The 24222-nt window shown below is 44.4% G+C and overlaps 1 protein-coding gene across 4 annotated transcripts; it reads right to left on the reverse strand.

Moving 5' to 3' along the window:
- Positions 1-371: 371 nt before the first annotated feature.
- On the reverse strand, positions 372-8370 carry LOC123428337 (ETO1-like protein 1). Of its 4 annotated transcripts, none has more exons than XM_045112537.1 (8): positions 7642-8370; positions 5722-7431; positions 5184-5475; positions 4131-4440; positions 2960-3795; positions 2822-2873; positions 2111-2194; positions 372-1130 (listed from the first exon to the last, which is right to left on the reverse strand). In XM_045112537.1, exons 1-5 carry the CDS (start codon positions 7773-7775, stop codon positions 3575-3577), a joined length of 2667 nt encoding a protein of 888 aa, XP_044968472.1. In that variant the 5' UTR covers positions 7776-8370; the 3' UTR covers positions 372-1130; positions 2111-2194; positions 2822-2873; positions 2960-3574. The 4 variants fall into 4 exon arrangements, with proteins under 4 accessions (XP_044968472.1, XP_044968470.1, XP_044968473.1 ...); XM_045112535.1 differs by having other exon boundaries at positions 2111-2204; XM_045112538.1 differs by having other exon boundaries at positions 372-1090; positions 2111-2207.
- Positions 8371-24222: the final 15852 nt, after the last annotated feature.

The raw sequence follows: 24222 nt of genomic DNA on the forward strand, positions 1-24222 counted from the left end.
TTCGAGTTTTGCTGATATACGACGAAACATTAAACCAGACAGAAAACTGTACTCGCTAAAAAAATCTGACAATTAGTCTTATTTTACTAGTATACACGACGAAAGATACACCTAAATTTTTTGAAGAAACCCCATAAATAAAAGTAGAACAAAATCTGACGTTGTTTTATGGTAATTTATGTTGTCGTAAGGATGCAATTTCTTTTAACAATCACGGCAAATTCTAGCAAAAAATAAAAACTGAACATGGAAATTGCCATAACAAAAGGTTCATTTGTCATGCTTGAAAAACTGCCATACCCTTCTAAAACAAATCTGATGTTCGCTAGTTATCAAAGTCCTAAAAGAAACATCATGCAGCACACAAGAAATACTTGAATGAAATACGTATTACGTAATATACTATGTAACACGACAAATTTTGACCGAACTAGAAAAACGTAACACGAACCATCAAATGATGATGAATGGTGGACGCATGCATGCTAACCAGTCCCCAGAACTTTCAAATAGTTGAGATTCTAGGTGAACTGGTGAAGAAATAAAAGATATACCTATACAGTAGAAACCAACAGCTCCGCGCTCTTACACTACCTTTACACTCGAACGGGAAAACCAAAATTCTGGAACACACTGGTTTTTCCTCCTCGTCCTGCCATGACAATTACCAAACCCCGCACAGACAGGCGCTCTGCAGCCATGACAACGACTGCTCTTGGCAGACGGTGGTTGTTTGTCGAGCAAGGATTGGGACACTGCTTCAACTGGATGATTGCTAGTGTTTGTGCTTTGAACCAGCTTGGCAAACTGGGCTCTCGGTGTATCTCTGAGCAGTCCCATTCGGTTCATGCCCATTGTCTTTGTTGTACAGGAGCTTCAGGGACAGAGTTCACTGCACCGTCCGAATCGCTGTGTCTGGCTGTCTGCTGCTACGACCCTCAGACGATGCCAGGCCATCCGAGTCGGACAGCTACATCATGGACTCTTGCTTCTGCTTCTGCTTGGACGGGGACTGCTGCCATGTCTCCAGACATACACATTAACACATGGGAGTCCTCACTGGCACAGACTACAAATTTCCTCTCTGCAGCTACAGAAGCTGAGATTTGGCTTCTAGCATTGCTGAACCCCTGTTGAGAATATCAAACATAAAGTGAATGCAAAGGCATTGCTCTGTTAGAGTTTGCCTTGTTGTATAGGTCTAGTTGATGTTTTTATTTGTATTGCATAGTTCATTGTCACAGATCTCATTAATAGGTTGAAGGAAAATTGCATGTGCTGCTTCATGACACGGGCGGAACAGCAGCTGGAGAAGCACAGAGATAGAAGCGTGTGTGGCGGCAGCGACGTGAGCACATCCGCAAGTTAGCAGCCAAGGGCAACCATGCTCCGCAAGTTAGCAGCCAAGGGCAACCATGCAGGTGCTCTTGGAGTCGTTTTGTGTACACGTGTGTTTCAGTGAACAAGGAACGGCCCCAGTGCACCCAGTGGAGATGCAACCTGGACGTGCAAGTGCCGTGTATACCTGTGTTAGTTAGCTACTCCCTCAGCCCCATAATATAAGGGTGTCAAAAACGTCCTTATATTATGGGGCGGAGGGAGTAGATTGCATGGAGGTTGTTAGTGTCAGCCGGCTGAATGCATGCTGTTTTGGCTGGCTTGTACAGCCATTGCGGTGATGCTGCACAAGTGGAGAACGTGAATGCATGCTGTTTTGGCTGGCTTGTACAGCCGTTGCGGTGATGCTGCACAAGTGGAGAACGTGTGCGTGCATGTAGCTAGCTAGTGGAGAGTGGGTCCATAAGAAGAAAGAAACAGCATGGTGATCAGGCCAGTGAGGCTTGGTGCGTTGCACGTTTCGCTATTTAAGCCATTGTATCTGGTTCATTTGTTAGTGAGAAGAAAGAAACAGAAAAAAGACACAAGTCGTGCAGTGCACCAAATCTCCCTGTGTGTGTGTGTGTTTCCCTCCAAGGGAAACAGGTCAGCACAAATTGCATTACACAGAATAACATTGTTCATGTGCTCTGGATTTGCGAAAAATAAAACTTTATTTTGATCAGCAAACATATCCTAGATATTTTACAATGGGAGGAGAACGAAATGTTACCTTTAAATTTGTGAAGAAACTCATCGTCATTAACAACACGGATTCCTCAATCCGCAGAAGTAGTCAGGACTTCGAAGGAGCTTCCTGGAGCAAACTGCTGCGTGAGATACAGATGCTTTAGCTGGTATTGGTGGCATCACATTAACAGATGAATTTTAGAGTCCAAATCTCAAGAAGGCTAAGCATGAGTATTTCTTAACCGAGTATTAACTACTCCCTTCGATCCATATTAATGGTCGCTGATTTTAGTACAACTTCGCACTAAGTCAGCGACAATTAATATGGATCGGAGGGAGTATTAAGTTCCTAATGCATCCACTGCACAAATAAGTTCCCTCCGTTCCTAAAGATAAGTCTTTTTATAGATTTTATTACGGACTATATACGGATGTATATAGACATACTTTACAGGGTAGATTCATTCATTCTGCTCCGTATATAGTCCGTAGTGGAATCTCTAAAAAGACTTATATTTAGGAACGGAGGGAGTACATGGAAGCCAGTAATTTTCTTCTGGACAGATTTCTTGTTCCCATTCTTAGATTTATTTGACTTTTGTACTGAAGCTTCTTTTCTGCAGTCATCAGCATAATCAAACACTACAGAAAGTGAGTACGTGTCTACATATTAATGCTTTTTTATATCAGCCTACTATTACTTAATTGTAAATAACATTGACAGATGCTTTTAACTATGATTAGAGTGGCATACCAGTTGTATCAAATAAATGGCAACTTCCCTTGTGAGATCCCGCCATTGCAACCTTCAAAAGTAACAGAGAAATATAGCATAAGCTCATCTAGCTTCATGATCAGTACACATGTTCACTAACAAGGAAAATAACTATACCTGTCCATCAGGGGAATAACATGCAGCGGTAACCATCTCATGCAGATCATTCCAGTCTTCAATCATATGCAACAATTGGTAGTGTCGTTTACCAGTTTACCGACCATGAAAATCAGAAACGATATCTAATTTTCAGACCCTGACCATAGTTAATCACGCAAAAACAACTACTTGAACTATCTTTACATCTCCAGTCTGAGGATTAATTAATACTAATATTTACCAGTTTACAGAACATGCAAATGGTAACACAATGGACAAATCAAATTGCATGTCATAACAGATCCACTACTAACACAAAAGAAGTGGAGCTTTACAGCAGTGCAAAAACTGAAGAACACAATAGCCAGGCCTTCAGTTCAATCTGCAGGATGTAGTGTATTGTTGCATGCTGAAGCCTATTGCCCAGTTAGTGTAGCCAAGTGACAAAAGTGGAAATTGTAATATTTTCCATATAGCACGTGGCTTAATTTTAGACGTTTTGATGATCACAATCCTTACAGCCGCACTAGACACCATCAAAACTAAAAATTACTGCTTGCTGTGTATGGTACAGAACATACACTGGTATGGGTTTTCGCTATGGCAGCCCCTCCTGTATGTACAACAACGGGCTCAGGGTTCTTGGCTGTTCACCCGGTGATGAAGCTCGAGCATCTCCTGGTGGTTGGGGTCCACGGAAAGTGCTGCACGGCAGTCCCGGAGGGCGCCTGAGATGTCGCCCACGTGCTCATGGAAGGCCGCACGCAGGTGGAGCAGGTTCAGGTCCGCCTTGAAGGCGATTGCCTTGGTCAGCTCTGAGATCGCATCTTTCTCCTTGTGGTTGTCCATCAGAACTGAGGACCAGGTCATACAGAAGACCACATCAGCATAAAGGAGGCATGAAAACTTTAAACAGATGAGCTACTTCAGGAACTAAATGAAATGTGTGGTTGTTACACCAACTAGCATAGAATATGGCAAACAACATTGACTTATTACTAGCCCATGTTAGGAACTGGATAGTTGGTTTGTTAAAGTACCAACAAACCCTCTCTGGGAGTTGGGTGCAGATGAGCTACAACCAATAATAAATTGAACTACTTTGACCAGAATTTTGTATTCAAAGTTTCAACCTTCTTTGAAACTGGTGATCTAAAACTAGATATGCTAGGCAGGTACAAGCGCTTACCAGCAGCACGGTATCTGTAGGGGTAAACACGCAGGGGGTCAAGTTTGGTGACCATCTGCAGATCAGCTTTAGTTAGATCGCGGTCGCAATACTCAGACCTCTTCTCGTATGCTGATGCATTACTCCTGGCCTTCTCTATCAGCTTTGTCATTTCCTCGAATGCACCGGTCCTGTTATTCCTAAGGAAATGAACCCTGGCGAGGCCTTGATGAGCTCTCGTGTGGCCAATCTTTAGAGCATTAATGTAGCATTCAGCTGCCAAGTCTAGATTCCCGCAATCCACATAAACACTCCCAAGGTTGTTCAAAGCCTGTAAGATGTGAAACAACTATATGTGTTAGATGCTTCTTGTCTGGACATTTGAGTCTAGAAAGTTACAGAATCGCCTATATATGAACTTGGATCAAGCTGTGCTGAAGAAACAGTTTTCAATTAAGTAGGTTATAATTGATGCAGAAATAAACACCAGCAGGTAGCTAAGATGATTACAAAAATGTTGGAATTCATTTGAGCAGCTACTGAACCCAACAACCTGCTCCATATATATGGTAAAGTGGCATCCTATACCCTGGATGGTATGGCATGCTAACTTCGACAAGAAGATATCCACTTGACAAGAAATCAAATCACTTTTTGAGTGCCCTCAAGAGACCAGTTAATGAGTTGCCATGTTAGGAGCACCAGGACAACAATTTTTTAATGGTATAAGAGCACCATTCCCATTACTCAATGCAACAATGAATATGACATCCTAACAAGGGCTATGTATAGCAACACCTGATCTGAATCATAAAGAGACACCTATACATTTAACAAATGATGAAGAAATGCACATGCATAATACTACACAAAAGCAATAGGTAAGAAAGTCAACAAATTACCACTCCGTAATTTGTGAGCCCAAGACAAAACCCTTGTTTGCTACATACGTATTTACGGTATAAGATCTCTGAATCTCTATATCGCAACATGTCCACAGAAGAAACAAGACGACGATCATGCATGGAATGTTTAGCTAATTGGAACTGAGAAAGAGGTGTACAAAAGTCTTACCTGGCCCTTCCTAAGTCTATCTGAGGGGCACCGTAATGCATCTTCAAGAAGCGATACGACTGTTGCTGAGGTTGACGGCTCGAGGCTCGAATCAGCTAAAGCATAAGCTTTTAGAAAGAACGCCTCAAATGATCTCTGTATGGCAATGGATGCTTCCGCTTTCTGCAATCCTTCCTCGCAGTGGCCAGTATCATACAGTATCCATCCTTCATAAACAAGTCGTTCATGCTGGCTTGCTGCATGCTCGCGAGCAAGCTGCAAGCTGCGCATTGCTGCCTCAGGACAATTTAATCTGGAAAAAGAACAAAGACAATTGCATTAGTCCTAACATATACTGCCAAAGAATTAGATAATGGAGGAGGCATGTGCAACTATGCTGATCAGTGATCAGACGTCTACTGAATTAGCATTCCAAGACATGCCAGGCATGCAAACCATGTGATTGTAGCATCTACAACGCCAATTATTGATAGACTAACCAACCGCATTATGCCAGCTATTAATTATTCTCTGTAATGACATAAATTAATTAAGTTACCTGAGAAGTAGCAAAGATTGTCTGAAGTACAGTACTCCTTTAGCAGCATCTGACTCCAGCATTTGATATATGACCGAGAGAGATCCAATATCATCCACAGAGGACCACCGATCATAAAGCTGCATCCAGCAATCAGCAGTCGTCCATTGCTCTACATTCTCCATCACAAGGGTACGCAGCTGCTTCGCAGCCACCCGACCACCAATCATACGATAATCTGGAGCAAGCGTGAGGATTGCCTGTACATCGCATAAGGCAGCTCTGTAATCCTCTAGAGCAAGGTAGCAACAGAACCTTAGCTCCAAGCATTCCAGGACCAGCTTGAATCCCAGGATCCGGTTAATCTCCATCAGGGCTGCTTCAACACTTTGCCTTTTCATCAAAGATGCAGCTCGAAACATATAGGGGTATGTAAGGGTAGGGTCCAGTTCAGTAGCCTTATTGAGATTCTCCAGCTTGCTATCACCGTCCAGATATAGGGCTCTCTCTTGATACATCCACCCAAGAGGCCAACGAGATGACATGACAGAGTCAAGCAAGTTGAGAGAATAATGTTTATTACTCCTCAGAGAGGCCAATCTAGCCAATCCCACTACCGAGTAGACATGACCAGCGGTAAAGGCGGCATTGAACAGGCGCTCAGCTTCAGCATGATCTTTCCGTAGCAACCTGACGCAAGCCAATTGATGCAAGGACAATTGCTTCTGCCTAGAATCTGATGCTGAGTCAACCAGCTTCTCCAAGAAGCTTACAGTCACATCTGATATTGCACTGATGCTCATGGAGACTTCACCAAGAAGGCAATATAGGGAGAAAGATGCATTGCCAGCCATAGTGGATCTCTGCTGCTTATTCGCAGAGGAGAATATCCTAACCACTTGCTCATCATTCAAGCATTCTGGAAGCTCGTTCAAGAGCACCTGCAAGCATGACGCGGCAAGGATGGAACAGCCCAACTCAATAGCACATTCCATGAAATCTATAGCATCTTGCCTGGAAGAAACAAAAGAAGCAAGCTTTTGCTCGCAAGCATCCTTGAGGCCCTTACAGCAGAATTTGTTAGCAAAATCAAGCATCTCCAAGATAGCTTCTGCTGACAAATACGGTAGTCTTCCTGACAGGCTGAATTTACTGATGGCCCGCATGCCAATAGGGGAGATGCCATTCCGAGACATGTCAATGACCTCAAGATGTGATTCCTTAAACCCACCATTAAGCATCGCATACAGTGGAGTTGACAAGGCCGCAAGCTTCCGCCTATCGCAAGCAATCATGTCATCTCTTATCCTGAAATGAACCACCGGGGAGCCCTGGAATTCATCAGATTCGTCGTCAAAGCCTATCCCATGCGACTCGGCGGAGATCTGCGAGACGAAGTCCAGCAGCTTGAACTCTTGAGAGCACTTGCCGCACGAGCCAAGAAGGTCAGATATCGGCTCCTCCCCTCTCTTCTCGTACTTGAGCCATGCCCCGAATATGAGCTTCTCATGTATCGTGCTCGCCTTCTCCCACGCAGCCTGGAGGCTCCTTCGCGACAGCTTGGCCTCGCCAAGCCCACGGAAGACCTGGAACTGGAGCAGGTACAGGCACGACTTCTCATCGTGAGGGCAGTACTCCAGCTCCTCGTGAATCTGAGCCAGTATGTCAACGTAGTCAGCGGGCTTGAAGTGCGGGAGGACCGGCGGCTCTGGCATTTTCATCAGACATTCTCTGCATCGCAAAGACAAGGAAAGGCACTTGAATCAGCTGGCTCTTGACGCCCAAAACCAACTAGCAGCACTAAAAATCTGAATTTTGATGTTCACCACACTAAGACCAGAGTAATTAACCAAAGGCATAGCACAATTCAGCAGCAAACAGAGCACTTGTACTGCGTTCTTGCAAGGAAATAAGGGATGGTGGGGAAGCAAGAAGGCTTACATCGAGGAGGAGGAGCTGGAGTGGCCAGTGAACTTGGAGAGCTTGCCTTTGTCCATGGGCAGCCATGAATGGGTGGCTGATTGGAGCTTGGTCTCCTTGCAGGAGGTCAACTCGGAGAAGAAGAGCTTCCTCATGGCACATAAATACCACGGCGAATCAGAGCCTGCCCCCGTCCTCTTCTTCCTCCTTCCAGATTCGTCAAATCTGCGCAAACCCCTGGCAAGAACCGCCGCAGATCTTCCAAGAACCCAACCACCGGGCGACGGGGGGGAGAGAGAGGGGGGCGGAGGGAGGAAGGAGACGCCTTTAATGGCACGAGCGAGCCAACGAAGCAGCGCTCCCGTTGCAAGCGGCCAAGGGAAGAACTAACCACTCCCCCTCCTCGCCCTTTTTTAATTCACGCCCCAACCGCACCCACACCGCCAAACCAAATCCGGCCCCGTGAGCTGAGCTGAGCTGAGCTGAGCGGAGCAGAGCAAGCGAGCCAACCCACCGCACCAGCAGCGGGACGAAGACGAACGGACAAATCGTCCCTCCAAGATGCGCTCTTTCCCTTCCCTGGAGCGGAGTAGAGCGGGAGGGAGGGAGCGCGGGCGGGCGCGGGGACGCACCTCCGCACCTCCTTGGCGGCGGAATTGCCGGTCACCGCGGGGCCTGGTGGGCCTCAGGCGAGCCCTCCTCGATCTCCGGCGCGGCTTGACGGGTCGGGGCCGCCCGGATCGAGTCGAACCGGCAGTGGGGGACGTGGTACCGGCGGGCGGAGGGGGGGAGCGCCGGCGGGCGGAGGGGGCAGCGGCGACGGGAGGAGGAGGAGGAGAGGGAGAAGGGGGTCGGGCTCGCGGCGGGCGGGCGGGCTCAGTGCGTGGCTCCACTGGACCTCGGGCGGGGGGGTGAGGGTGGGTATCCGAGGGGAAAGGGGAGAGAGGAAAATGCGGGGGCTGTTTGCTGCTCGCTCCTCCTTTTTTTTCTGGGAGCTGTGTGTGTAAATTTCTCTATCTATTCTGCATCTGCCCTGCCACCATCCCATTCCCATGGCCATGTGTGCTGGTTGGCAGACCACCATGCAAAAGTGGAGACGGATCTCATATTGGGGGAATAATCAGAGGAGATGACAAACGCAAAAGGCAATGGAGAAGGGGGCAGCTGAATTGGGCGCATGGGATGGGCTTTGAGACTGACATTAACCTCATGGATGCCCACCCACCACACCCACACTTACATGTAGACAAGTAAAAGAAATTAGAGCATCTATAGTCGGTCGTTTCAAACCCAACTTAAATGTCCGGCCGAATGGACCAGTAGAAAAATCGACCCACCTGAACGTCTTAAACTGGACTCGTCTGGATTGTCCGACATCCCTCATATCCAGCTCAAATGTAGGATGGATATGGGATGGCCCAGACACGTCCGGTCACATCAGTTCGGCCCACCACCGCCCCCACGATGTCATCACAAAAAAAACAATATGTCTCCTTTCCGAACCGTAACTCACTCCACTCTCCTCTCTCGCTTTCCCCCTCCCCCCTTTCCTCTCTCTCATTCCGATCGAATCTCACAGCATGCCAAGCTTCAGCAACCACTTGGGCTCCAACATCGACCTCGAGAAGGAGTTGGCCCTCAGCATTGCGTTGGAGCACGAACAACCTTGTGGTTGGATGGTTAGAAAGATAGTGGTATCACCAGCCCATCAGGGTTCAAGTCATGGTGCTCGCATTATTCCTGGATTTATTTCAGGACTTTCGGCGATGTGCATTCGGTGGGAGGAAACACTTCCGCCAACGACGAGGCACCTATGGTGACATCATAAATCTCAAGATGATATGACGGCTCAGTCTCTCGAAGGTGCTCAAAGAGGTAAGGTGTGTGTGCGCGCGCGTTCATAGGGGTGAGTGTACGCGCATTTATATGAATGCTTGCGGTTGTATAGTATTCAAAAAAAAGCATTGCGCCCGAGCGCTCGAAGGTGAACATCAGGGGCAGCTCCGATATGCACCGTTGCTCCTCCCGCACCGGTACAACGGGACGCTAGAGTTGGCCCTCCGCCCCACGCGCAGCTCCGCGAGGGTTGCGCAGTCCGCTTCGCCGCGCGTCGTCCTCTCCCCCGTTAGTCGTTGATTTATGTGCCCGCTCTCGGCCCACACACGCACGCCAAAGTTGGAAGCTAAAGACAAGAAGATCTGGAAGATGAAGACACCTCTTAAGAATAAAATCTTTGCATGGTATCTTCATCGCGGAGTCATTTTTACTAAAGATAACATTATTAAGAGGATTTGGCATGGAAGTCAATAATGTGTTTTTTATCACCATGATGAGACAATAAAACATTTATTCTTCCAATGCAAATCGAATTGTTCTATATGGTCAATCATCCAAATAGTTTGTGCCTTGTATCCTCCTTGTAGTGTTGTTGATGTATGTATTTGAGAACTTGTTACATGGGATTGATAACAGGTTTAGAACTCTTTTAAGGATGGTAGCGCTTGTCGTTATTTGGTCATTTTGGCAATTTAGAAATGATGAGGTTTTAAACGATAAAAGTACTTCTCTATTGTCAGTTACCTACAGATGTACCAACACTCTTCGTTTATGGTCCTCCCTACAACGTGTGGAGAATCGAGACCTGTTTACGGAGATGTGTACACGATTAGAAGCAACAATGAGGTATACTTTTACCCAACATGGGTGACACCATGATCTTATGATTGTCCCTCCCCCCCCCCCCCCCCCCCGCGCGCTTTCGGCGTTATACAGACTCTACATGTTTCTTTGTATTTTGCCTTTTCGTTTTTCGTTTGTGTGAGAGAATCTTGTTTGTGTGCATCTTGGTTATGCGAAGGCCAGGTGTAATGCTTGAATGTTTTAAGTAATAAAGCATTTGGGCGTGGAGGCAGCAGGAGAAGTCTTTGAGTATATGTTTGGTCTTCGGCAGATGCAGTCCCGATCACGCCCCATCGTGCAACCTCCGGAGTACATCTTGAGAAGGAGGAGGGCCCATCGGCCAGATCTGAGGAGCCTGGGTGACTAGGTTAGGGCCCCATATTCCAGGACACCGTCAAAACGCACTACTCCCACTGAAGACAAATCAGTCTAGTCCAAACCGTTAGACCGAAGAGAAATACGAAGCTATAACAATCATGCATAAAAGAATTCAGAGAAGACTCAATATATATTCATGAATAACCTGATCATAAAGCCACACTTCATCAGATCCCAACAAACACACCGCAAAGAAGATTACATCAAATAGATCACCGCGGGAATTGCGGTGAACTTTGTATTGAAGATAAAAGAGAGAGAAGAAGACATCTAGGTACTAGCTATGCACACGTAGGTCTGTGGTGGACTACTCACACATCATCATGGAGGCAACAATGTTGATGTAGATGGCCTCCATGATCGATTCCCCCTCCGCCAGGGCACTAGAAAAGGTCTCCAGATGGCCTTCCATCGGAATAGAAACTTGCGGCGGTAGAAAAAGTGTTTCGGGTGGCTCTATGTTGGTTTCAAGATTTTAGAGAATTTATGGAGGTGGAATTAGGTCATACGGAGCCACGTGGCCCACAAGCCATCAGGACGCTCTTACCCCCTTGGGCGCACTCTATTGTCTTGCCATCTCCTCGTGTGTCGTCTGGTCTCTATGTGAAGCTTCCATATCCTAGTTTGGTCTAGAAAAAATCATCAAAAGTTTCATAGCGTTTGGACTCCGTTTGGTAGTGGTTTACTGAAAAGCCAAAAAACATGTAGAAAACAACAAGTGGCACTTGGCACTTGGTTAATAGATTAGTTCCCAATAATGATATAAAATGGCATATAATTGCATATAAAGCATCCACGATTGATAATATAATAGCATGGAACAATAAAAAATATTGTTACGTTGGAGACGTATCAACATCCCCAAGCTTAATTCTTGCTCGTCCTCGAGTAGGTAAATGATTAAAAACAGAACTTTTGATGCGACATGCTACCCAAAATGTAATCTCTTTTAGGTATGATCTTGAGAAACGATGAACTAATTGATATCAACATAATAATATCCATAAACATGAACAACTTATTCATTCATATTCAAAATATACGATCATTAAAGAATGTTTTTCCCTACTCATTTTATCATATTAGCATGGCATGACTCCGTCCTCACCGCATAAGTATAAATCATGAACACCTCGGTGTCAAGTCACGTAATTGGATCGTACTTCTAACGTGCTTCAACATTTTCAACCTCACTCAATACACGAGCGTGAATTATATGGCATATGGATGGAATAGAATATGGTGGTAGAGATCAAAAGGAGTCAAAGTGGAAAGGAAGTCTCACATCAACTAGGTGGACCAACGGGCTATGGATATGCCCATTAATCGACATCGGTGTGAGGAGTAGGGATTGACATGCAACAAATACACTAGAGCTATAAGTGTGTGAAAGCTCAACTGAAGCTAAGTGTGTGTGCATCTGACTTGCCTGCTCATGAAGACCTCGGGAATTTGAGGAAGCTTGTCATTGAAATATACAATCAAAGTTCTATAATGAAAATTTTCCACTAGCATAGAAAATGACAACTCAGGAGACTTTATATGAAGAACATGGTGCTCCCTCTAAGCACAAGTGTGGAAAAAGATAGTAGCACTACCCATCTCTGTTTTCTCTCAATTTTTTTATTTGTCTTATTTTTCCTCATTTCCCCCATTTTTCTCGTTTTTCTCTTTTTTTTCTTTTTTTTCCTTTTGGAGTCTCATCCGAACTTGTGGGGAATCACAGTCTACATCATCCTTTCTTAATTGAGACAAAGTTCCCTTATAATGATGATCATAACAATTTTATTTACTTAGAACTCGATATGAACAACTACTATATACAAGATGTCTCTATATGAGTGCATCTGGCAGTGTAGTGGGATGTGCAATGATCTAGCGTAACATGTAGGTTATGATGAACGGTGGCTTTGCCACAAATACTATGTCATCTACATGATCATGCAAAGCAACATGATAATGAACACACAAGTCATGTGAGGGAATTGTGGAAGTTTCATGGCAATATATCTCGAAATGGCTATGAAAATGCCACGATAGATATGTGATGGTCCTCGCAGGTGCATTGGTCTCCCTCCAAACTTAAAGGGTGATGTAGCACAGCGACGAGAAGTATTTCCCTCAGTTAAGAAACCAAGGTATCAATCTAGTAGGAAGATCCATAAGACTATGTAAGCAACACCTGAACATAAATAGCAAATCCTCGCAACCCAACGCATAAAGGGGTTGTCAATCCCTCGTGGGTAAAGTAAGGATAGATTGATAGATGCAAATAAGAGTGATAGCAAATAGAACGCACCAAGGTATTTTTGGGTTTTTTCATAATATATATCTAAAATAAAAGAGCAAATAAAGTAGAAAAACAAATAGCAAAATAGAGATTGCAAATAGATGATGTGAAGTAGACCCGGGGGCCATAGGTTTCACTAGTGGCTTCTCTCGAGAAAATAGCAAGCGGTGGGTACTGTTGGACAATTGATAGAAAAGCAAATAATTATGATGATATTCAAGACAATGATCATGTATATAGGCATCACGTCCAAGATAAGTAGATTGACTTATGCCTGCATCTACTTCTATTACTCCACACATCGACTGCTATCCAGCATGCATCTAGTGTATTGAGTTCATGGAGAAACCGAGTAATGCCTTAAGAACGATGACATGATTTAGACAAGATCTATTCATGTAGTAAGAGACCCCGTCGTTTTATCCTTGATAGCAATGATACATGCGTGTCATGGCTCTTTCTGTCAATGAGATTGAGCACCGCAAGATCGAACCCATCACAAAGCACCTCTTCCCATTACAATATAAAATATAAAGTTGGCCAGACAAAACCAAATATTGGACAAGAAATACAAGGCTATAATAATAAAGCATAAATATCTTTTCATAGATCTGATCATAAACTCACAATTCATCGGATCCCAACAAACACACCACAAAAGAAAGAATTACATCATATGGATCTCCAAGAGACCATTATATTGAGAGAAAAACGAGAGAGAAAGCCATCTAGCTACTTGTTGGGGAACGTTGCATGGGAAACAAAAAAAAATCCAACACACACGCAAGACCTATCCATGGTGATGATCATCTACGAGAGGAGAGATCGGATCCACATACCCTTGTAGATCTCTAAGCCGGAAGCATTAAGAAACACAGTTGATGTAGTTGAACGTCTTTGCGATCCGAATCGCAAGCATCCCACAAAATCCGTCTCGATCTAGCGCCAAACAGACGGCACATCCGCATTCAACACACATGCAGCTCAATGACGATCTCCGCCTTCTTGATCCAGCAAGAGAGACGAAACACCTCTGCGTTCAACACACGTGCAACTCAATGACGATCTCCGCCTTCTTGATCCAGCAAGAGAGACGAAGAGGTAGATGAATTCTTCGGCAACACGATGGTGTGGCGGTGATGGTAGTGGAGTGATGTTTGTTGTGTATCCCTTGCAACGGCACCAGAAATAGTTGTGTCGACGGCACCAGGAATCCTTCAGCTACGGCTACGCCTTAAGGGAATTCCTAGGCAAGTATGTAAAGAATTTCCCCCGTGGCCTTGGAGCCTTGCGTTGGTGTTCCCTCGAAGCGGAAAGGGTGATGTAGCACAGCGACGGTAAGTATTTCCCTCAGTTTGAGAACCAAGGTATCAATCTGACGGAAGAGTACCTCAAGATCCTGCACAAACACAAAAGCTTGCACCCAACGCTATGAAGGGGTTGTCAATCCCTTATAGATTATTTGCCAAGTGAGAACTGAAAGCAACAAAGTAACAAAGCAAAGTAAAAGCGAAGATGTAAACAATGGATGTGAATAGACCCGGGGGCCGTAGTGTTTACTAGTGGCTTCTCTCATGAAAGCAAGTAGACGGTGGGTGAACAAATTACTGTCGAGCAATTGATTGAACTGTGCAGAGTTATGACGATATCTATGCAATGATTATTTCTATAGGAATCACGTCCGAAACAAGTAGACCGATACTTTCTGCATCTACTACTATTACTCCACACGTCGACCGCTATCCAGCATGCATCTAGTGTATTAAGTCCATAAGAACAGAGTAACGCCTTAAGCAAGATGACATGATGTAGAGGGATAATCTCAAACCAATGATAAAACCCCCATATTTTTACCCTTGATGGCAACTGCTTGATGTGTGCCTTGTTGCCCCTATTGTCACTGGGAAAGGTCACAACATGGCAGAACCCAAAACCAAGCACTTCTCCCATTGCAAGAATCATAGATCTAGTTGGCCAAACAAAACCCAAGACTCAGAGAGAGTTACAAGGATATCAAATCATGCATATAAAAAATCAGCAAAGACTCAAATATATATCATAGATAATCTGATCACAAGTCCACAATTCATCGGATCTCGACAAACACACCGCCAAAGAAGATTACATCGGATAGATCTCCATGAAGATCATGGAGAATTTTGTATTGAAGATCCAAGAGAGAGAAGAAGCCATCTAGCTACTAACTACGGACCCGTAGGTCTGAAGTGAACTACTCATGAGTCATTGGAGGGGCGATGATGATGATGAAGAAGCCCTCCAACTCCAAAGTCCCCTCCGACAGGGTGCCGGGAAGGGTCTCCAGATGAGATCTCGCGGAAACGGAAGCTTGCGGCAGCGGAAAAGTATTTTCGAGGCTCCCTGATTTTTTGCGGAATATTTGGAAATTTATAGGCCAAAGACCTAGGTCAGGGGGCGGCCAGGGAGGCCACAAGCTTGCCCACCGCTGCCTCCCCCCTAGTGGCATGGCGGGAGCTTGTGGGCTCCCTGGAGCCCACCTGGCTTGGCCCAAAGGCCCCCTGGTCTTCTTCCGTTCAGGAAAAAAACATTTCAGGGTTTTTATTCCGTTTGGACTCCATTCCAAAATCATATCTGAAAAGAGTCAAAAACACGGAAAAAACAGGAACTGCACTTGGCACTGAATCAATAAGTTAGTCCCAAAAAAGATATAAAAGGTACATAAAACAACCAAAGAAGACAAGATAACAGCGTGAAACCATCAAAAATTATAGATACGTTTGAGACGTATCAAGCATCCCCAAGCTTAACTCCTGCTCATCCTCGAGTAGGGAAGTGATAAGAATGAATTTTTGATGCTTTCATGCTACCTAGCATAGGTGTCCTTTGTAATTCCTCTTATGTGACGTGAATGTTCAGATCCATTAGATTCAAAACAATAGTTTTCTATTGACGTGGAAACAATAATAATTCAAGAAAACTAGCAAAGTAATCATGAAATTTCAAAATAACAAGGCCAAAAGAAAGTTATCCCTACAAAAGCATATAGTCTGGCTATGCTCTATCATCATTGCACAACGAGTTTAAATCATGCACAACCCCGGTATTGGCCAAGTAATTGTTTCACACCTTTACTTTCTCAAACATTTTCAACTCTCACGCAATACATGCGCGTGAGCCATGGTTATAGCACTATAGATGGTGTGGAATGTGGTGGAGGTTGCAAGACAAAAAGGAGAAGATAGTCACATTAACTAGGCATATCAATGAGATGTGGAGATGCTCATCAATAGATATCAATGTGAATGAGTAGGGATTGCCATACAAATGATGCACTAGAGCTACAAGTATGTGAAAGCTCTTAAAGAAAACTAGTGGGTGTGCATCCAACTTGCTTGCTCACGAAGACCTAAGGCAATTTTGAGGAAGCCTATCATTGGAATATATAAGCCAAGTTATATAATGAGAATTTCCCACTAGCTATATGGTGGTGACAAAACGAGAGACTCTCAATCATGAAGATCATGGTGCTCAATATGCACAAGTGTGGAAAAAGTGGTAGCATTGTCCCTTCTCTCTTTTTCTCTCTATTTTTTTTAAAAAAATTGGTGAGCTCTTTGGCCTCTTTTTTATGGGCTTATTTGGCCTCTTTTATTTCCTCACATGGGACAATGCTCCAATAATGATGATCATCACACTTTCAACTCAAAACTTAGAGCAACTATGACTCTATATGGAATGCCTTCGGTAGTGTACCGTGGCAATGATCTAGCATGGCATAGACATCAACGGAAACATCATGCTAGCTATCTATGATCGTGCAAAGGCAATGTAGACGTGGTGGCACATATCATGGTGGTTGTTGCATGGCAATATATCTCAGAATGACCTTCAAAAAGCCATAGTAGGTAGGTATGGTGGCTGTTTTGAGGGAGGCTAATGGTGGGTTTTGTGCACCGGCGAAAGTTGCACGGCACTAAGAAGATAGTGATGGTGGAAGGTGAAAGTGCATCTAAACCATGGACTCAACATTAGTCATGAAGAACTCATATACTTGTTGAAAAGGTTTTATTAGTAATCGAAACAAAGCATTCAACACATACTCCTAGGGGAAGGGTTGGTAGGTATAAACCATCGCGCGATTCCGACCGCCACGCAAAGGATGACAATCAATATACTAATCATGCTCATATTTCATCACATAGCGGTTCACCATACGTGCATGCTACGGGAATCACTAACTTCAACACAAGTATTTCTAGATCCACAACACCTTACTAGCATGACTTCAATATTACCATAACCACAACTCAAAACTAATTGGGATGAATCAAACTTCTCTAACTATTCAATGCACATGAAGGTGGAAGTTTTCGTACCCCTTTGGATAACTACCCCTTTTGAGACTACTTTCAAAGCATAGATAAACTACCAAGCCATGCACCGCTGTGCTCTAAAAGATATAAGTGAAGCACATAGAGCAAAAGTATCTAGCTCAAAAGATATAAGTGAAGCACATGTGAGCTGAATTGTCTACCAAAAGATATAAGTGAAGCTCGACAAAATCACGGTGAGTGCATGTCTCTCTCTCTAGGTGTGCAACAAGGATGATTGTGACACAACAAAAATAAAAGACTCCTACGATACAAGACGCTCCAAGCAAAAACACATAACATGTGGTGAATAAAAATATAGCCCCAAGTAACGTTACCGATGGATTGAAGACGAGAGAGGGGATGCCTTCCCGGGGCATCCCCAGGCTTAGGCTTTTACGGCATCCTTGAATCTCTTGGGGTGCCTTGGGAATCCCCAAGCTTGATCTCTTGCCACTCTTTATATTTTTGTCCATAAGAACTTCACCCAAAACTTGAAAACTTCACAACACGAGACTTAAACAGAAACTCGTGATAACATTAGTACAAGAAAGCAAACCACCACTTCCTTAGGTACTGTAGCAAACTCAAATTCTACTTGTGCTGATGTTGGGTTACTATACTTTCAATCTTCCATGGCTAATACCCCCCGATACGATCCATAGTTTCATCAAAATAAGCAACCAACACGACAAAAACAGAATCTGTTAACAGCAGACCAGTCTGTAGCAATATGTATGTTTCGTATACCTCTGGTACTTAAAAAATTCTGAAATATTACGATAGTCTGAAGAATTTGCGTAGCAATCAGCAGCAAAAAGAATCAACTCAAAAGATCTTACAGGAAAAAAAAATTAAAATTCTTTTCGTGAGCAGAAAGTTTCTGTCTTTTCCAACGTGACCAAACAATCATCCTCAAGACTAATCATAACGGTTTTGCTTGGCACAAACGCAAAAAGAAACACAAAAAACACAATCATAACAGAATTATGAAAGTGTGGAAAACACAAAACAGAAATAAAAAGGATAGATTCGTTGGGTTGCCTCCCTACAAGCGCTTTTGTTTAACGCCCTTAGCTAGGCGAAAGTGATGGAATCACGTATAGTCATCTTTGGTACTCAAACCACAAGTAGCGTGATCATTTATCATCTTAAGATTTTCATCTTTATTAGATGACTCACCACTAGCTCTAGGAACAAAAACAGGCTTGACGGTCTTTGGAGTATTTTGCACAGCGGCAAAAGCGGAACCCAAGTTAGTTATGACATTTTCTAATTTGGCAATTCTAGAAGAATCGTTAACTATAAGTTCCTTCTCCTTTAAATTTTTCAAAAAGTTTCCCACTTTGGATCCGTACTGAGTAATTTGATTGTGGATCTTTCTATCCAAACCCTCAATAAGTTCAACTGTGGCAATTTTGTTTTCAATAGCGTCAAGCCTTTGCATCACGTGTTCCAAGGTCAAGATAGTTCCATTAACCATGAGCGGGTGTGAGCCTACCAAATTAATGATAGCTCTATAGGAGTCAACGGTATGGCTCCCCAAAAAGTTCCCGCCTACAATTGTATCAAGGATATACCTATTCCAAGGAGAAATTCCAACATAGAAACTGCGAAGGAGGACGGTAGTGGATTGCTTACGAGTAGATCTACTTTGAGCATTGCAAATCCTGTACCAAGCGTCCTTCAAATTTTCTTCCTCATTGTGCCTGAAATTGAGAACTTCATTTCCAGGGGTGTCGTTTGGAGTGGTGGGTCTAGCCATTGATGGACTATCTCACGCACAAACGAATGGGAAGAGAGAATGAAACGGGCAAAAGGAAACGGCGAAGGAGAAAGGCGAATGAAAACGGCAAATGTGAACTCGGGGAGAGGAAAACGAGAGGCAACTGGCAACAAAAGTAAATGCAAGAGAAGAGTTTGTGAGACCTACTTGGATAGATCTTGATTTATCCTCCCCGGCAACGGCGCCAGAAATACTTCTGATGTTTGCTGTGTATCCCTTGCAACGGCGCCAGAAATAGTTGTGTCGACGGCACCAGGAATCCTTCAACTACGGCTACGCCTTAAGGGACTTCCTAGGAAAGTATGCAAAGGATTTCCCCCGTGGCCTTGGAGCCTTGCATTGGTGTTCCCTTGACGAGGAAAGGGTGATGTAGCACAGCGACGATAAGTATTTCCCTTAGTTTGAGAACCAATGTATCAATCCGGCGGAAGAGTATCTCAAGATCCTGCACAAACACAAAAGCTTGCACCCAACGCTATGAAGTGGTTGTCAATCCCTTATAGATTGTTTGCCAAGTGAGAACTGAAAGCAACGAAGTAACAAAGCAAAGTAAAAGCGGAGATGTAAACGATGGATGTGAATAGACCCGGGGCCGTAGTGTTTACTAGTGGCTTCTCTCATGAAAGCAAGTAGACGGTGGGTGAACAAATTACTGTCGAGCAATTGATAGAACTATGCACAGTCGTGACGATATCTATGCAATGATTATTTCTATAGGCATCATGTCCGAAACAAGTAGACCGATACTTTCTGCATCTACTACTATTACTCCACACGTCGATCGCTATCCAGCATGCATCTAGTGTATTAAGTCCAAAGAACAGAGTAACGCCTTAAGCAAGATGACATGATATAGAGGGATAATCTCAAACCAATGATAAAAACCCCATCTTTTTACCCTTGATGGCAACTGCTTGATGTGTGCCTTGCAGCCCCTACTGTCACTGGGAAAGGTCACCACATGGCAGAATCCAAAACCAAGCACTTCTCCCATTGCAAGAATCATAGATCTAGTTGGCCAAACAAAACCCAAGACTCGGAGAGACTTACAAGGATATCAAATCATGCATATAAGAAATCAGCAAAGACTCAAATATATATCATAGATAATCTGATCACAAGTCCACAATTCATCGGATCTCGACAAACACACCGCCAAAGAAGATTACATCGGATAGATCTCCATGAAGATCATGGAGAACTTTGTATTGAAGAACCAAGAGAGAGAAGAAGCCATCTAGCTACTAACTACGGACCCGTAGGTCTGAAGTGAACTACTCACGAGTCATTGGAGGGGCGATGATGATGATGAAGAAGCCCTCCAACTCCAAAGTCCCCTCCGGCAGGATGCCGGGAAGGGTCTCCAGATGAGATCTCGAAGAAACGGAAGCTTGCAGCGGCGGAAAAGTGGTTTCGTGGACGCCCTTATTTTTTCTGGGATTTTAGGGAATATACAGGCCAAAGAGCTAGGGCAGGGGAGCTCCAGGGGGGGCACAAGCGTGGTAGCCGCGGCCCCCCTGGCCGCGGCTACAGGGCTTGTGGGGTCCCTCTGGGCCTCCTGCCTTGGCCCTCAAGTCCCCTGATCTTCTTTTGTTCTGGAAAAATTCATTTCGAGGATTTTATTCCGTTTGGACTCCGTTCCAAAATCAGATCTCTAAAGAGTCAAAAGCACAGAAAAAACAGGAACTGGCACTTGGCACTGAATTGATAAGTTAGTCCCAAAATAGATATAAAAGGTATAAAACATCCAAAGTTGACAAGATAACAACATGAAACCATAAAAATTTATAGATACGTTTGAGACGTATCAAGCATCCCCAAGCTTAACTCCTGCTCGTCCTCGAGTAGGGAAGTGATAAAGAATGAATAATTTGATGCTTTCTGCTACCTAGCATAGATGTACTTTGTAACTCTTCTTATGTGACATGAATGTTCATATCCATTAGATTCAAAACAATAGTTTGCTATTGACGTGGAGACAATAATACTTCAAGCAAACTAGCAAGGTAATCATGAACTTTCAAAATAACAAGGCCAAAAGAAAGTTATCCCTACAAAATCATATAGTCTGGCTATGCTCTATCATCCTTGCACAACGAATTTAAATCATGCACAACCTCGGTATTGGCCAAGTAATTGTTTTCACACCTTTACTTTCTCAAACTTTTTCAACTCTCACGCAATACATGAGCGTGAGCCATGGTTATAGCACCATAAGTGGAATGGAGTGTGGTGGTGGTTGCAAGGCAAACAAGGAGAAGATGGTCACATTGACTAGGCATATCAATGAGCTATGGAGATGCTTATCAATAGATATCAATGTGAATGAGTAGGGATTGCCATACAAATGATGCACTAGAGCTAAGAGTATGTGAAAGCTCTTAAAGAAAACTAGTGGGTGTGCATCCAACTTGCTTGCTCACGAAGACCTAAGGCAATTTTGAGGAAGCCCATCATTGGAATATACAAGCCAAGTTATATAATGAAAATTTCCCACTAGCTATATGGTGGTGACAAAACGAGAGACTCTCAATCATGAAGATCATGGTGCTTAATAAGCACAAGTGTGGAAAGATAGTAGCATTGTCCCTTCTCTCTTTTTCTCTTATTTTTTTGGTGGGCTATTTGGCCTCTCTATTTTTATTTTTATTTTGGTTGGCATCTTTGGCCTCTTTTTTTGTAAATGGGCTTCGCTGGCCTCTTTTATTTCCTCACATGGGACAATGCTCCATCAATGATGATCATCACACTTACAACTCAAAAATTAGAGCAATGATGACTCTATATGGAATGCCTTCGATAGCGTACCGTGACAATGATCTAGCATATCATAGACATCAATGGAAACATCATGCTAGCTATCTTATGATCATGCAATGGCGATGTAGAAGTTGTGGCACATGTCATGGTGGTAGTTGCATGGCAATATATCTCGGAATGACTTTGAAAAAAACCCCATAGTAGGTAGGTATGGTGGCTGTTTTGAGGGAGGCTAATGGTGGTTTATGCACCAGCGGAAGTTGCACGACACTAAAGAAGATAGTGATGGTGAAAGGTGAAAGTGCATCTAAACCATGGACTCAACATTAGTCATGAAGAACTCATATACTTGTTGCAAAAGTTTTAGTAGTAATCGAAACAAAGCATTCAACGCATACTCCTAGGGGAAGTGTTGGTAGGTATAAACCATCACGCGACCCCGACCGCTACACAAAGGATGACAATCAATAAACTAATCATGCTCAGACTTCATCACATAGCGGTTCACCATACGTGCATGCTACGGGAATCACTAACTTCAACACAAGTATTTCTAGATCCACAACACCTTACTAGTATAACTTCAATATTACCACAACCACAACTCAAAACTAATTGAGATGAATCAAACTTCTCTAACTACTCAATGCACATGAAGGTGGAAGTTTTCATATCCCTTTGGATAACCACCCCTTTTGAGACTACTTTCATAGCATAGATCAACTACCACGCCACGCACTTTCGTGCTCTAAAAGATAGAAGTGAAACACATAGAGCAAAATCAACTAGCTCAAAATATATAAGTGAAACACATGTGAGCTGAATTGCCTAACCAAAGGATATAAGTGAAGCTCGACAAAATCACGGTGAGTGCAGGTCTCTCTCTCTAGGTGTGCAGCAAGGAAGATTGTGACACAACAAAAATAAAAGACTCCTACGATACAAGACGCTCCAAGCAAAACACATAACATGTGGTGAATAAAAATATAGCCCCAAGTAACGTTACTGATGGATTGAAGACGAAAGAGGGGATGCCTTCCCAGGGCATCCCCAAGCTTAGGCTTTTTCGCAATCCTTGAATCAACTTGGGATGCCTTGGGCATCCCCAAGCTTGAGCTCTTGCCACTCTTTATCTCTTTGTCCATAAGAACTTCACCCAAAAGTTGAAAAATTCACAACACGAAACTTAAACAAAAACTCGTGATATCATTAGTATAAGAAAGCAAATCACCACTTCCTTAGGTACTGTAGCTGATGGGGTTATAGTCCCAGGGTAGGGTCATAGGCCTGCCCTATAGGTCCTACCCAAGGACTACCCTTCACAGAGGGCAAGGCCCTTAGACAGTTCCGACTGAACTATGGACCCCCCATCATCCAGTCGGTGACGAGCATTCGGAGCGTATTTATCGTACCGACTGAATTCCACTATGCACATCGTAACCTCCCAGGAGGGCAACGGTCGTACGTTTTCATACACCATTATTCGCATTTAAGACATACGTTACCTGTAACGTATGCATTTATTCGCCACTACTCCACCCATGTCCACTGGACCGTTGTGAAGGGCAACGCACTCTATATAAGCCACCCTTCCCCACTGGTGCAGGGGTTGGCTTTTACTGTAATCCTATATTCCACTCGACACTAAAGCTCCCAAGAGCACTGAGACATAGGGCTTTTACCTCCACCGCAGAGGGGCCTGAACTCATACAACCTCGCCGTAGCTAAGGCTCTGCCCATCCTTTCGTACCCTACACATCTACTGTCAGACTTATACCACGACAGTTGGCGCCCACCTTGGGGCAGGCGTCTAAGCGACTTCCGGCGAGTTTGTAGCTTCATCTTTTCATCATGTCGTCCGCCGGAGATTTGTGCATGGGTCGGGAGATCCTCTTCGGTGCACTCTCCTTCATCGTCGACGATTCGGCATGGCTTCGGGATGCGTCTCTCGACGTCAAGGCGCTCCCCAGTCGCGGGGCTACGCACTTCCGTGCCGGTCCCCGCGGCGTCCTTCTTCTCCAGCAGTCGGCCCCGGTGTCGACCTTCGCCCCCGTCACGCGCCGCAACAAGCGGTCCCGCCATCCGCGGCTCCAGCATTGGGTGCGACACGCCCAGGCGCGCCAGAACGCGTCCTCTCAAGTGGCGGTCCTCGAGTCGGTTGTGGTCGCGTCACCGTCCCAGTGCTTGGAATCAGTTCTGACTGAGTTGCCTTCCGAGTACTTGGGTCGCGGGCCTGCAGCCGAAGTTCTCATGGCAAATTCCCATGAAAGTCCCCACCGGACTAGCCGGAACGAGCACGAGGTCGGCGAATCGTCCCGCGCTCGCCGTCAACACCACCGTTCTTCCAGTCGACGCACTCG

Source organism: Hordeum vulgare, chromosome 2H, assembly GCF_904849725.1.
Source record: "Hordeum vulgare subsp. vulgare chromosome 2H, MorexV3_pseudomolecules_assembly, whole genome shotgun sequence".
In the NCBI taxonomy this organism is placed as follows: Eukaryota; Viridiplantae; Streptophyta; class Magnoliopsida; order Poales; family Poaceae; genus Hordeum; species Hordeum vulgare.